Raw genomic sequence first — 16,532 nt, forward strand, 5'->3', positions numbered from 1 at the left:
GTTTACTCGCTCTTTCAAACTGGGATACATCACATTCTCTTTTCGGTTTCTTCCTATAGCTCTCATGAAACACAGATGGTATATATGATGGATGATTTTCAATATTACTTGGCTTTCCTCCAAAAAAAAAAAATGTTCACTGCAAATGACGGAGCACTGGATGGGTTCCCATGGAGTTCCATCTGCACTGAAATGCAGGAAAACATTTATTATTATTATTATTATTATTAAGTCCGACTCGTTGGCCGAATGGTCAGCCTACTGGCCTTCGGTTCAGAGGGTCCCGGGTTCGATTCCCGGCCGGGTCGGGGATTTTAACCTTCATTGGTTAATTCCAATGGCCCGGGGGCTGGGTGTTTGTGCTGTCCCCAACATCCCTGCAACTCACACACCACACATAACACTATCCTCCACCACAATAACACGCAGTTACCTACACAAGGCAGATGCCGCCCACCCTCATCGGAGGGTCTGCCTTACAAGGGCTGCACTCGGCTAGAAATAGCCACACGAATTATATTATATTATTATTATTATTATTATTATTATTATTATTATTATTATTATTATTATTATTATTATTACGGAGTTTCGTGGACTTGCAGAGGTGAAAGAAGGTGCGGGGGTGAACGGGCCTCAAAATACGAAATTAAAGTTAAGATAAAATTTAACAAGGTTATATTTTCTTTTCAAAATTAAGAAATAACAAGCATGGCAGGTACAGAGTAGCAAGGCAACAAAAGTGCAATTACAGTATTTACAGGATTTGGGCTTCGAGCCCCGAACTCGCAATTCTTGGGCAATTAGCCCAACTTTACTCCAAAATAAGTTTTCACAGAGGGGCAGAAAACCCCATTCATGCCCAGGAGCACTTGCTCCAAAATTACACAGTAAAGCCTCCTCGAGGCATACAACCCTCAATTTTCAAGAAAGAGCCACTCGCTCTCAAACCTTAAGCCTATCAAAGGCCACACCAAACTCCACTTTCAAGTTGTCCTCCACGGACACGAAAACAGGGGTAAAATACCCAACCTACTGAGGCCTATTAAGAGAGAAAAGGTTAATTACATGGCCTCAAAAATACCAATTTGAGAGGAGGCAATCAGCACTCCTAATACATTTGTTTAAAACCTAAACTGGCTCTAGGCCGCTAATGCAAGGGCTAATCCCATACTAAAGAGGTGACTTTAGAAAGAAACAATTTACATTACGTTAAGGAAGAATCGGTTGTGAAAAATAAGTTCACCTCAAAACAATATGCGTGGGAGTTCAAGAGGGTTAAGCACTCTCTATCCCAAATTTTTAGTTTAAAAAGATAGAATTGAAACTAAGTGTCTTTACATTTTAGAGGAAAGTTACATGGTGAAAGGTTTCGGACCCGCCCCGAGAGTTAAACTGCTGAGCTAGCAAGAAAAGAAGTTCTTAAACGGCCATTACCTTGTTGTTGAACTGCTGCCCGAAGAAAGAGGCGCTTCCCGCCCCCTGCTATGTACTTTACACACTGAAAGATAGTACTGAAGTGGCCCGGAGACCCTAAAATCAGCAGTTTATATACTCTCGCGGAAAGTTCGAGGCGTTTGAGGAATGAGAACACCCTCCCACAAAAACTTTATTGGCTAGGGTTAAGCAATATATCCCCTCTGGGGAAGATACACCTGATTGGTTATAACTTAATTAAAGAAACTCGGGATTGGCTAAATTCAAAACAAGGGGAAAGAAAGGGTTATACAGCCAACTTAAACAATAACCGAAAGAAATTTAACAAGAAACAAACTTTTGAAATAAAAATTTCTCCAAAAAACAGTTCTTTCACTTCGCACTAGGGTGCACTTTTGTAGTTCTTCAGTAGTGTCCTCTAGAAGAGAAAGTTCACACTTCTTACTACAGGTAAAACAAAAATACGTCGAAAACGACCCAGTTCAGAAACTTCAAAATTTCCAAGTAGTGACATCTTCTGAGAAACTTGAAAATTAATACAGTAGATACAGTTCAGACTTCCTCCAGCAGAGGAGTTTCAACAGGCGCAAAGTTTGAATTAGCTGCGTGGAGGTGTACCGCCCGGTACAATTATTATTATTATTATTATTATTATTATTATTATTATTATTATTATTATTATTATTTATTTATTTAATTATTTATTTATTTATTTAATAATTAATAATAATTAAATATTTATTATAATAATAATATTCTGCGTAGTGAAGACACGTGCACATGGAAGGACACAAATGTAAACATATGAACCTGCTGCAATGCATACTTGAAATGAAATGTACTATTTCTAAGTGTACTTAAATGAACGTGTTCTTGATTTGGCATACCTGGTATGTTTGAATTGTGTGATATGAAATGTGTGATTTACATCACAAATGAAATAAGGTACTGTACTTACCTTATTCTTCCCACAGCCGAAATCCACTTCCTGCGTCTGTCCGATTCCCATGGACGACCAGGAAATGTGTGAAATGTAATTCCTTTTCCATGTGTGTTTCTTTGTGTGTTGTGGCAGTTCACTGCACAACAGTTTCTATTTGATTTAGGCATTTTGATACACTACTACTACTACTACTACCACAATTTCACACCCATGGTTACACAGCCTGCACTGACCGCTCAAGACAAGATCACCAAAATGTTACCGATTTCTTCCACTAGAGGCGCTAAGAGCGGCCGTGCACGCTCCCTATAGAAGGAAAGCATGTATCACAGGAAGTGAAGGCTAGAATAGTTTTGCTGAAACAAGGCATGAAGTTGTGAGGTGACAAACGAAATACATCATAAAAATTATTTTGGTCCACAAGGCTAATGTTAAATTCTTAGGAAGATATTAGATACTTGAAGGGAAATTTACTGTAATTGTGATTGTGAGGTTAAATAAATTCTGAAAATATTCACAAAGATATAAAGAGGATGAGAATTCCAGAAGGGCAAACGGAGATAAAGAACCAAGAAACGGTGTAAAAGGAACAATCAGAACAAAGAAAAACTTAAATTTTTAATACAAGAACGGAAGGTCAGAATAAATAATCCAGGGAATACCAAATGTTAACACAAACGCAACCTTAAATAACCAAAACAAATGTTATTTCAACCTCACAACTGCCCCATGAGTAAGAAAGTTGTTACATTCATATGTCACATGGCTAAAACGGGAGGAAGTAGCTGAGAAGTGACTGGAAATAATTAATAAGGCAACATTACCTCACACCTGAGTGAAATTTAAGATTCCTTGGAATCGGGGAGGGAAAAAAAAAAAAAAAGTAGACCCCCAAGGCTCGTACTTAAAGAAACAGGAAAATACGTGCTTCTGTTAAAAGGTCGTAGCTGTAGAACAAGGCACATAATAGAAAATTCAAACACCAGAAAGGGAAGTGACTAACCTCCAATAGGTAAACCTTTACATATATGCAATAAAGATTTACAAGGAAACGTTTTTGTTAATAAATTAATTTACATTTTATAAGTTTACAAATTGACCGAGCAGTTGGCTGTGCAGTTAGGGTCGCACAGCTGTGAGCTTGCATTTGGAAGATAGTGGGTTCGAACCCCACTGTTGGCAGCCCTGAAGATGGTTTTTTGTGGTTTCTCATTTTTACACCAGGCAAGTGCTGGGGTTGTACCTCAATTAAGGCCATGGCCGCTTCCTTTCCTGTGTGTGTCAGCGTGATGTGTAAGAAAATAAAAATGAAAAAACTCTCTTAAGGGGAGGGAAAGGAAAGCAACGTGAAAAAATTATATTACAATACAAGCAGAAGTTCTGTGGAGCAGATGATTAAATATATGCATTCTCAAAGGAGATAGATTTCTCCAAGAATTACCAAGATGACGTTGGGCCACCCACCATGTCTGGCTCGCTTCAGTGTCGAAACCTCCGGACAACGTCCTATCCTTCTATCCTGCTAGTGGAACCAACAGGCATCGCTTGGTCAGATGTGCAGGGGTGGCCTTACAATTAACTAATCAATTCTGTTTGAGCTAGGGGTGACACATACTTGTAGAATCTTGTAGTAACGTGGAAGACCAAGCATGAACTCGCATGTTCTTTTTCAGCATTACACCTGCCATCAGGTCATATTTAGCAACACAGGGCTCCTTGCAAGTAATGCACACTCATTCTCACACGATAATATTTCTTAATGGATGTTACAACAATGACGCCTATGTTCATGACGATTTTGCCATCTAATGTTAGAAAATTGAGCAAGCCCCATAGTCTAGGGGTAGTGTTCTCGCCTACCCAGAGGCCTTGAGTTCAGTTCCTGGTGAGGTTAGGGACTTTTACCTGGACCTGAGGGTTGGTTTGAGGTTACTCAGCCTACGTGATAATAATGGAGGAGCTATCTGATTGTGAGATGGTGGCCCCATTCTAGAAAACTAAGAACAACAGCCGAGGGAATTCGTCACATTGACTCTGTGTCACCTTGCTTGGTAGGCCAAGACATATTAGGGCTGTAGTGCCATGATTTTTTTTTTAGAAAATGGAAGAATTATTTGCGAATGATTCCGGTCCAGAAAGCCAAAAATAACAGCCGAGAGGATTTGTTGTGCTGATCACACGACACCTCGTAATCTGCAGGCCTTCGGGCTGAGCAGCGGTTGCTTGGTAGGCAAAGGCCCTTCAAGGGCTGTAGTGCCATGGGGTTTGGGGGTTATTTGTAAATGATGAAATGATATCTATTCTGGCAAATTACATTTTAGTTTGCTTGATTGAATCATACTAAAAAGTATAGAGGCAGGATATCTTTTGAGGATGTGGATTAGATTCAAGAATTTGAGTCAAAGGTAGAAACTTGGAACAAGGATAGGAACACACAAAAGGATAAAACGCTATGTCTGGATCATGGGAACAGAGGGATTGTCAATGAAAGAAGCGAAAGGCTGTTTCCATATCTTCAAACAATGTTGTCATCATAAATGGGCTCCCTCGTCAATCCCAGTTCTTCCTGATCAATTTCCTCTCAGCTCCCAAAGAATGGGAGGGTGAGCATAGCATTGAGTGGGCTGTTTCTGAGAATTATTTTTTCTTGACGTGGTAAGCATAGGATAAGAAGAAAACTGTATAAACACAATAAACATTTTAATATAGATGATAGAAGAAAGTAGAAACTGACAAGTGTGAAGACTACTGCGCAATTAGCCTTGTATCTCATGCATGTAAAGTCTTAATAAGAATTGTTTACAGAAAGATTGAAAGACTAGTTTGGTTTTTGAAAGAATGTAGGAACCGGGCGCCTATAGTAATAAACCCTTGTAAGCTGGTACCTACTTATTAAACTACGGGTGACAGGGAAGCCACCACCTCATTGACTATTTTGCTAACCATGTATTCTATGAACTTTATTGCAGTTTAGAAACTGTACATCCTTTGCAGTCTTCTGCATAGAAGTATATTCCTATTGAAATATAGGCTGGTATGTTTAAAATAGTACTTTAGCATTTAAACAACTTCTTATATCAAACAGTTGAGTTGTCAGTGCCTCATTTCTATAGCCCACCCTCCAGACTTGCGACTTCTAGGCTACAGCCTTGGATAGCCTAGTCATAAATCCTCCTAGTTCAGCGTGTTGGATTTACAGTTAATCATTGGATAGTTTGTTGTGCTTGTTTTACTTTTAATCATTGACAGTTCATTGTATTTGATTTTCTAAACAGGTTAGAGGATTTGTTTTTAAAATTTGTGTAATTCAGATTATTGCTTCATCTTGAAAGGTAATTAGGCCATATATTTAATTTGAAGAATCTTATTTGTGAATTGGGAGGAGATTGTTGATTGTTTTGCACTAACTGCTGTGCCTGCTATTTATTAACTTGTTCTGTTACCTTGTACAGGAATTCTGTATAAGATAAACTGTTCCACAACTTATTTACAGCACATTTTAGAATTTCCATATGCAGTTGCTAAAAACAATTGATCTATCCTCTGTATAGTAATGGCGTGAGAATGATAACGTTTATTTTTCAGTGAAGATCCTGAGCGAGAAGGCCTAGAGATGCAGCGAGCTACTTTACTAAAGGAGAAGGAAGCCTTTAAGGTAAGATACATTGACTCCGGTAAAATTACAACATTTAAATTGTCTGTTTTGTGATATATTCTAATGAAGAGTACTTATGTATAGAGGGAGCAGGCGGAACGTGAGCAGGACTGGGAGCGCCAACAGCAGGAGAAGAAGGAGGCTTTAGAGGCAGCACAAAAAGAGTTAGAAGAGGCAAGTAAAAATATTTATTTTAAATCAGTATGCAGGGTATCCCAGGGATGATAGTACTGATCATTGTGAACAAAATATCATCCTCAAAGCGATTTTATTTTGGTGTAAATAAATATCACACGAGATATGTTCACTTCCTTGCATAAAACCACTTTATTGCCACTACGTCTATTCCTTAACAACACACAGTTATACACAATTATACACAACAGTACACTGTAAGGGAAACACACTGAAGCAATTTACTGTTGATTCTTGTCAAGTACAGATATCAACAAGTTCTCACACTGGTTATTCACTTCACTATCACACAGTCGATTCTGACAGTACAGATATTAACAAGTCCACACATTGATTATTCACTTTACCATCACAAGGCAAGACTGACTACCCTCTCGCTCAAATCAATTCTGACAAATTCAGATATCAACCAACTCCTCAGCTCACTGTAACACTCTTTCTAACCCACATTCTACATTCTCTTACTGCACTGTCACTGACCTCTCAGCTTGTCAGCTCGATATATATACTGTTCAACAAGCAGACTAGAAATATCGACTTCTGGAAATGTTCTTGCAACACTCTTAATGGAACACATCCGAACATACAAGGAACAATCGATCGACCGACCTCTCAATTAGAGTAGATTAAACTAAATATTCGATTACATATACATAAACCATATGACAGAATCTGCAAAATTCCTAATGTTTCTACTACATGCATCTGAATAATAAATTATTACGTGGAATTTCCACATTCATCGATTCCAAAATGCTTGCCTTGCTCTGGACCAGTAAGCCACATCACCCCTAATTAAGCTGCCCATACTATAAGAAGTAATAGGAACTTAAAAGCACTAGGCCTAGATGATCTACCAGCTACTATGTGGAAGCTGAAAGAACTTAATGATACTGCTAAGTGACTGGCTAGCATCTTCAAGGCCATAGTAGATGGTCATGCTCCCGCTGACTGGGCAACAAGCATAACGGTCAGAGGCGTAACGAATATGATACGAGCCCCCTATGGGAAACAAAATTGGGCCCTCTCAAAGAATTTATACAAAACCTATTAATAACACACACAAATGTTACTCATGTAATCTACATCCATTTAATATAAATACAGGTCTTACTATAAGACTACAAAACTAATTATTTTTTTTATTATCAGGTTTCATTTTGAAGGGATTGAAATATGATGTAAATAAATGTATGTTTTTGTCTTTAGTCTTTACATCTTTAAAGCTTTGCTGTACTCACGTTTCATTCTAAAGAAATTGGGCCATACAGCGTACTTCCTAAGATTCAAAGGCATTGACGATTTCATAGATGATATCCATGACACATTCAGTGCTGAGGAAGCTGAGTTCACAGAGCCTATTTTGAGTCATAACATTTCGTAGCTATTTCTTTGTAAGTTTTAGTTTCCAAAATGATTATTTTGTAGAAGAAATATCAACAGGAATAATTAGGTCTAAAATATATTTTTGAACCAATTTTAACTGTTTCTTTAATAATAACTTGACAGATATTTGCGAGAGAACGCGCTGCTTGTGTTACGAGAGACAGCTGTCTTAGACTCAACATAATACGAATAATTTTCAGGCAGATGCAACCATCTGACAATTACTCTACATACGCACTGTAAGAACAAACTTTTTTGGCCCCTTCTACCAATATATTGTCACATTTTCCATGTAGAGTGGCATTTGGTTGAAGTTATTTATTGATTTCTTTAGTTTTCTGCGGAAGTCTGCAGGCCCTTAAGCCCTGGTCCTGCCTCCATCGCAGGCCTTGCAGGCCCTAACGTTATGTCACTGATAACAGTGCCCATATTTAAAAACAAAGGTGACCCAGTAGACTGTTCAAACTATCAACTGGTCGGCCTCGTGTGTCACGTGATGAAAATCTATGAGCAGATTCTTGACCCGCGCCTGAGAATAACAGAACCGAGCTCGATAGCTGCAGTCGCTTAATTGCGGCCAGTATCCAGTATTCGGGAGATAGTAGGTTCGAACCCCACTATCGGCAGCCCTGAAAATGGTTTTCCGTGGTTTCCCATTTTCACACCAGGCAAATGCTGGGGCTGTACCTTAATTAAGGCCACGGCCGATTCCTTCCAACTCCTAGCCCTATCCTGTCCCATCGTCGCCATAAGACCTATCTGAGTCGGTGCGACGTAAAGCAACTAGCAAAAAAAAAAAAAATAATGAGAATAACAGAAAATGAAAATTAGAAAGTCCACCTTTTCAATACAAAAGCATGATACAAAATATTTTGTATTGAAAAGGTGGACTTCTTAATTTTCATTTTCTGTTATTCTCAGTTCAGTATGGACCTAAGATGAAATTCTTAATTTTAAATAAATTTAAATGGCGCCTGAGAGACAAGGTCTCTATAGGCATCGACCAGTGTGATTTTGTAAAGGGAGTCAGTACTTCTGTTGCAATCTTCATGGCATGCATGCTTCTGAATTTACATTGAGAAGAAAATAAGCCATTACACCTGGCATTCCTCAACCTAGAGAAAGCATTATAGTTTATTATTTTCCTATGCGTATTGATAAAGTTCACGACTGTAAAATGGGGATAATTCCACCTAATCAATACTGCTTGTTAAAAGTACAATGTATTTATGTTTAAAAATACACTATTTACAGTATCGGTTTCGATCTGTATCGATCATCCTCAGTTGCATTAAGAACATGAGATAAAACAACATGTACAAATCACTGGACATTACTTAGTTTAAGAATGTGATTAAAAAGCATAATGAACAGCATTAATAATAAGTTAAAATCAATAAAATTTGAATTATGTCCATAGCTCCCTTATAGCGCCCGTTATACCTGTTATAGTTCTGTCTAATTCATAGTTAAGATGCACTTAAAAGTCCTGATGTGTTGTTAGTTGAACACTTCGTATCTTGTGTGAAACTTATTCCAGTGAGGTGTAGACTTGTTACATATGGTGCTGAGGTATGTTGCTTTTTGTGCTGGCAGGGCTGTCTTAAAGTTGAAATGAGTTAAGCTGGCATTGGCTAATCTTCAAATTTACTTGTGGAGATTGATGTCGTGTTCTTTTAGTAAAAGTTTTCTTATTGTTTATTGTACATTTAGAGTACATCTGTGGCGTAGTAGTTGTAGAGTCTAAATGTAAAAAAGAAAAAAATGCATATGAGAGAACATCTGTTATATGTGATATGAGGTAGGAGCTGTGTGTGTTAGTGTACTCACTCAGTTGAGAAGGCCACATGCTATTGCCCTGCTGAAAGTATGTTGTGCACTGCTCCTTGCATGGCGAGGGTAGTGCTATGAGTAGTTGAGGGTGGAAAGGGAGGAGTGAGGGAGGGGATAGAGGCATTGATGCGGGTGGACGGGGGGGGCATGTCTTGCAGGGGACTGGTTGAGTGTCCTTTATGACACAATCACTTCATTACTCAAAAGCCATTATCTAAGGAATAAACAACAACAAAAACACTCAACTGGTCCCCCATAAGACACACCCCCGCCCACCCAAATTACCGCCCCTATCCCCTTCCTCTCCCCCCTCGACTACTCACAGCTGTTGTGTATTAAGAGAGTTATTTCACACACACGAAACAAAATTTTATTAAAGGAAAATTGCAATGATACGGTATCGCAAAATATGTGCCACTGGCACATTAAACTCATATCCAGCTTTTGCTGAAGAAAAAATTTTCATGGAATGGACGGTTTTGTTACATAAACGGATTACTACAACACTTGAGATATATACAATTTTTACACATTGCCAGTACACAAACTAAATGAAGACTCACTGAGGGAGATCCAGTGTCTATTCAAACTTCTGTGGCAGAAGTGAGATGGATCCTGTCATCGGTGGATATCAACAAATCATGTGGGCCTGACGAGATACCTGGCATCGTCCTCCGTGAATGTGCTTCTCAACTGGCAATTCCACTATGCGAAATTATAAATAAATCGTTTAAGTGTGGGTGTTTTCCAGCTGAGTGGAAAAAGTGCTACGTAATCCCTATCTTTAAGAAAGGTGATAAGGTGTTGTTCGATAATTATAGACCAGTAGTGCTGCTCTCACTTTTATCGAAGGTGGCAGAGAAAGTCATATATAATCACCTGTATGACTCTTTTAGTCAGTATATAGACCCACCACAGCATGGATTCGTTAAAGGCAGGTCAACTGTTACCAATCTGGCAGTTTATTTATCTTCATTTTCAGATGCATTGGACAAGGGTAAACAGGTTGATGTGATATATACTGATTTCTCCAAAGCTTTCGACTCTTTACAACACGAAGCCTTGTTGAGAAAGTTGTCAGCGTATGGAGTGTCTGGGAATATTTTTGAGTAGCTAAGGAGCCACTTGACAAAGCGAATATGTTTTGTCAAGTCCGAGGGTCTGATCTCTAACCCCTATGAACCTTCATCTGGCGTCCCACAGGGATCACTGTCAGGGCCTCTTCTATTTGTTTTGTTTCTGAATGATTATTACTACAGTCGTTCAGAGCAGTGAATGTCTCTTGTACACTGATGACTTGAAACTATACAAAGTCATAGAAAAATACAGTGATGGTGATTATCTACAAGAAGATCTGAATCAAATATGCGAGTGGTCCCTTAAGGTGAATAAATTCAAGTGTGGTGTCATGTCATTTACTCAGAAATTAACACCTGTATTTTACAGATATAAAATCAGTGGAGAAAGTTTAATTCGTGTGGAGGAGTTCAATGATCTAGGTATAATTCTTAGTAACAGGAATGGCTTATGTTTTGAGAAACACATCTGTAGTATTATAAAGAAATCTTTCAGACTCCTGGGGATTGTCAAAAGGAATTGTAAAGATTTCAGTAATGTTGCATGTGTCAAAACTCTGTTTTGTTCCCTGGTGAGACCCTGTCTCGAGTATTGTTGTGACGTGTGGCTCCCGTATCAGAAAGGCCACATACACCATCTTGAGAGAGTACAGATAAGGTTCATGAAGTGGATTAGTTTCGGATCCCTGGGCATGCCACTCTCTTCAAGTAGGTATGAAGAATTTGTAAACATTCTTGGAATGAATACGCTGGCAACACGCCAAATATGTGCAAACGCAATGTTAGCGATTAAATGCTTGAAGAGTAAAGTGGACTGTTCGGCTATACTGGGGCTGATCCCACTTCATGTTCCAAGCAGACGAATAAGGCAGAAATGTTCATTCCATCTGCCCAAATGTAGGACGGTTGCACATGAAAATTCCTGGCTCATGCAAGCCCTTAGGACCATAAATCAGCTGGAAGGGTCACTCGACATTTTTCACCACCCTTCCACTGCAATTCGGAAAGTTCTTCTCAAGGATGGAACGTGATAATTTTGTAAATTATGTAAATAATCTGTAGAGAACGTGTGAAGATTTATATCTGTTTGTATATACGTATGTATATTTGTATATATATTATTTAATTTATTTTTCATTTAATTTAATTATTAATTTAATTTTTTATTTAATTTTGTATTACATCATCTGTAATTGGGACATCCTGTAGGTGATAAATAAATATATTGTACTAGCTGATGTACCCGTGCTTCGCTACGGGATTCTCAGAAGGACTGACTTTGTGGTTTTCCTAACTGAAATCAACATAGGTCATTACAAAAACGTAAGTATGAATGTAGCGATTAAAAGCAATGCTATCATATAAAATACTCGATCAAATGGAAAGCCGCACGTTTTATCACTTTTAACGAACAGTGCTGCGGTTAGATTGCGGTGCCAATCTAATAGTCCAAAGTTCCAGAGCTGGGATGACCAGGCCGCAGATTGCCATGAACACTCATCTGTCATTATACCGCTAAATATGCACACTGTTCATTCCAATCAGTACCTCAGAGTAGGGATTGAATAGCCCGAATGCTATGATGATCCAGTGTGTTACGTACCAGTAGTATCAGAAAATTTATAAACCAGGGGAATGGCATGCTAAAGAAGAAAGTTATCTAACTCACCAGCTACTTCCCATCAATATTCAGGCAGGCTGTTATACTCTGTCCGACTGGGCGAGTTGACCGTGTGGTTAGCGGTGCGCAGCTGTGAGCTTGCATCCGAGAGATAGTGGATTCGAACCCCATTGTCGGCAGCGCTGAAGATGGTATTCCGTGGTTTCCCACTTTCACACCAGTCAAATGTTGGGCCTGTACCTTAATTAAGGCCTAAGTCACGCCTAGCCCTTTCCTATCCCATCGTTGCCATAAAACCTATCTATGTCGGTGAGACGGAAATCAAATAAAAAGTACTCTGTACGCAGCAGTAATCCTATCTACCGGAAATGAGGGGCAACAGAAGACACAAAGCACATCACGACAAACAATGGTCAATGTAATGTTATTGTTGATCAGTGTTATGAGCTTTCTATATTGTAGGCCTACACATTTAGTTTTCTTTCGACTCTGTGATTTGTAAAATATTTTATACCGTAAACTGTAGTTTCTTATTCTCCGACTTTACATCCCGATTTTCATTAAATACTGTTTACCCATTTTCTCGTTACTCGGCGCTGATATGGACTTAGTAACAAAAATTCAAATTCATCTTGGTGATCATAGCCAGTACGCTAACAATGTATAAGACATGAATAATAGGAAATTTAATACTATATAACCTTAGTTATCTAGCATTCATCGCCTACACTTCTAATAAGAAATATTTGAGAATTACATTTTAGGCCTTCCCCTAAACTACCATTTTTCTCAGCGTGAATACAATTATTGACAGCCTAGATTGTAGCAATTTATTCCCCAACTTTGGATACCAATTTTCTTTAAAATACGACCACTAATAACATAAATAGTTTAGAATTCAATTTTAGGCCTTTCCCTAAACTACCATTTCACTCAGCGTGAGTAAAATAATTTATAGCCTAGATTGTAGCGGCTCATCCCCCGACTTCACATACCGATTTTCATTAGACCACTAATAACATAAAGAGTTGAGAATTCAATTTTAGGCCTTCCCCTAAACTACCATTTCACTCAGCGTGAGTAAAATGATTTATAGCCTAGATTGTAGAGGCTCATCCCCCGACTTCACATACCAATTTTCATTAAATTCTCTTCAACCGTTTTCTCGTGATGCGTGTACATACATACAGACAGACAGACAGACAGACAGAAATTACGGAAAAGTAAAAAGTGCGTTTTCTTGTTACTATGGACATGACCGATGCAGAAATACCATTATTTTCAAATTCTGAGCAATGTACAGACAAAACTCTTATTTTATATATATAGATAACTGACTTGCAAAGTCGAAGTGCTCATACAAGAGCTGAAGACTTGAGAATGTAAAATTTGGAGAGATGTCAGCGAGTCCAGAGATAGAAACCTCACGAGCTAACTTCAGTCCACTTGTTTAGTAAGCTCCTTATACAGAGCATCCTCTGTGCTTCTGAAGTAAGCTGTAGCTAGCTGTTGGATGATTGAATGCCTTCTCGCCCGGCCCACTCGCTTATATAGGGTCTCGAGCGGTGACGTGGGGTAGCTGGTTGCCTGACCAGCTCTGCCGGTGAAAACTGGATACAAGCCGCGCTGTGCGCGGGATTCGGATACCAGCACCACAACAACAGCGCTAACCCTCACCGTACAAGAAGTAGTGCACAACGTGCTTCCAGCACGGCAAGAGCATCTGGCCTTCTCAACTGAGTGAGTGAACTAACACATACGGCTCCCACTTTCATACCACACAAAACAGATGTTCTCTCATACGCAATATTTTCTTTTTTTTCCCCATTTAAACTCTACAACTACTATCCCATAGATGATTCCACCTACTCCAAGTATACAATAAACAACAAAAAAACTTTCACTAAAAGAACATGACATTAATCTTCACAAGCAAATTTGAAGATTAGCCAACTCATTTAACTCATTTTGACTTTAAGAGAGCCCTGCCAGCACAAAAAGTAACATACCTCAGCACCATATTTGACAAGTCTACACCTCACTGGAATAAGTATCACACAAGATACAAAGTGTTCAACTAGCAACACACCAGGACTTTTAAGTGCATCTTAACTATGAAGAAGACAGAACTACAACAGGTTTAACGGGTGTTATAAGGGAACCATAGACATAATTCAAATTTTATTGATTTTAACTTTTTACTAATGCTGTTCATCATGCTTTCTAATCACATTCTTAAACTAAGTAATGTCCAATGATTTGTACATGTTGTTTTATCTCATGTTCTATATCAGTACAGCTCATAACCGATACTGTCAATAGTGCATTTTAAAGCATAAATACATTGTACTTATAACAAGCAGTATTAATTAGGTTGAATTATCCCCATCTTACAATCTAGAGAAAGCATTTTATCGTTCAGCATCAGCTCATCTGGTACACTTCGTATGACCGTGACGTGCCATAGCTGCTTATCATTTGGGTCCAGATGCTTTATGAGAATACTTGTAGCAGAGTAAGGTGCACTGCCTTGGGAGCTTTCTTGTGAGAGTAGGAGTACATCATACTGTCCTGGATACCATCTCATGTGACCTGCATGAGAGAGTTCCATGAACCATACTGTGTGCTGACAACATCCTACTTGCAGCTCTAACCAAAGAGGAACTGCAGGGCTGTGTTCAAACATGGAGTGAATACCAAAGCCACTACGATTCACGTCTAAATGTTAAGAAGGCTGATTATCTAGAAACTAATCCGAGCACATCAACCACCTCAATCGGTGATCAAGATCTAGTGAAAACTAACTACTTTTAATATTTATGATCCTGCTTGCAAAATGACTGTGGCATTGATCAGGAATTGCGGGCTAGAATGAATGCAGCATGATTTCAATAGAGAGGAGTCTCAGGAGCGCTGTGCGATAGGCATTTACCGATCCACCCCAAATTAAAAGTGTACCACACTATAGTTCATCCAGTGGTGTTGTGTATGGGGCTGAGAGAGCTGGCTGGCCACTAAAAGCACTGGGCACCCCCTGCATACCATGAAGATGCACATATTGCAGTGGTTACTCATGATGCATACAACTTCACTGTCGATGGTAAGCATACACATGGAAGCCCGAGACAGTGATGGCAGGACACTCCAGCACTCTAGATTGCTCAGATAACACTGAATGTTGCATCTGATTTGCTTAAAATGGCATTTCTCAATTCAAAGTGTGGAAACAGCTTGACCTAAGCTCATCACTAAAACTCCAGTAGATTAAAGATTCCATCTCTATAGCCAAAACCCATTAAAACATTTCCATGGGTGAACGCACAGTGCTGAAACCAAATCTCATCAGTGGTCTTTCTTTTTTTTTTTTGCTCTGTGCTTTACGTCGCACAGACACAGATAGTTCTTATGGCGACGATGGGACAGGAAAGGCCTGGGAATGGGAAGGAAGCAGCCGTGGCCTTAATTAAGGTACAGCCCCAGCATTTGCCTGGTATGAAAATGGGAAATCATGAAAAACCATCTTCAGGGCTGCTGACAGTGGGGTTTGAACCCACTATCTCCCGGATCTGAGCTCACAGCTGCGTGCCCCATACTGCACCCGCCCCTGACTGCACGGCCAACTCGCCCGGTCATCAGTGGTCATGCATGCTCAACATGTTAATTATAATGAGAAGTGAGTTGACAGTTGTAACATCCATGAGTGATGGTACAATCCCTTATTCTTGCATTTTAATTCTTTAGGAAAAAAATATTATAGGAGATTTCCAAACCCTTAAACTCAGAAATGCGTAACCAATTTAAACAAATTAATGGAAATCCTGAATATTGTATGCAAGTGTGATATATACTTACTGAAAGCATTATTAATTTTAGTCCTAAACTTCAGCCTTATAGAGCTTGTTGTGGGTCGCATACACCTTAATTTCACAAGCTCACCCTACTGTGATTTGTTCAGGCTTCTCCTGGTAAGTAACCAAGAAGTCTGGATCATTCTTGAAGTGTTCCGTCAAGGAATGAAGGAGCTCTCTTATTGGTGGTCATTTTGATAAAAGACAAAATAACATGTGCAAAAATTTTCTATAATAAATTGTATAATTTAGGAACGACAACAAATGGAACTTGAGTATGCTGCTCAGTGTCGTCGCTTGGCAGAAGATTGGCAACGGTTGGAGAAACATCAGCAGGACAGCCTGGCTACTTTGAGAAGCCGAGAAATGGAACTGAAACATCGCCGAGAACTGTTGGAGCTGGAGCGGAATGAAGAGCTGGTGCAGGTAGTTTAGCATCAAATTCTCTTTATCATCACCTGTAGTATCCTTATGCTCTTCCAGTTATTTATAAGTAGTAATGTTGTTGTTATTTTTTTTAAATGTTTAGTTTTCCCCT

The 16,532-nt window shown here is 39.1% G+C and overlaps 1 protein-coding gene across 1 annotated transcript in view; it reads left to right on the forward strand.

Annotated features, from left to right (window-relative positions):
* The window catches only part of Klp98A (kinesin-like protein 98A), a 471,801-nt gene that overhangs the window by 311,962 nt on the left and 143,307 nt on the right, over nt 1-16,532 (forward strand). Inside the window, exons 11-13 of the mRNA XM_067156284.2 lie at nt 5,966-6,035; nt 6,120-6,209; nt 16,247-16,420. Coding sequence (XP_067012385.2) covers nt 5,966-6,035; nt 6,120-6,209; nt 16,247-16,420 — 334 coding nt within the window. The remainder of the gene's footprint in view (nt 1-5,965; nt 6,036-6,119; nt 6,210-16,246; nt 16,421-16,532) is intronic.

Source organism: Anabrus simplex, chromosome 1 (genome assembly GCF_040414725.1).
Source record: "Anabrus simplex isolate iqAnaSimp1 chromosome 1, ASM4041472v1, whole genome shotgun sequence".
NCBI classification, from domain to species: Eukaryota; Metazoa; Arthropoda; class Insecta; order Orthoptera; family Tettigoniidae; genus Anabrus; species Anabrus simplex.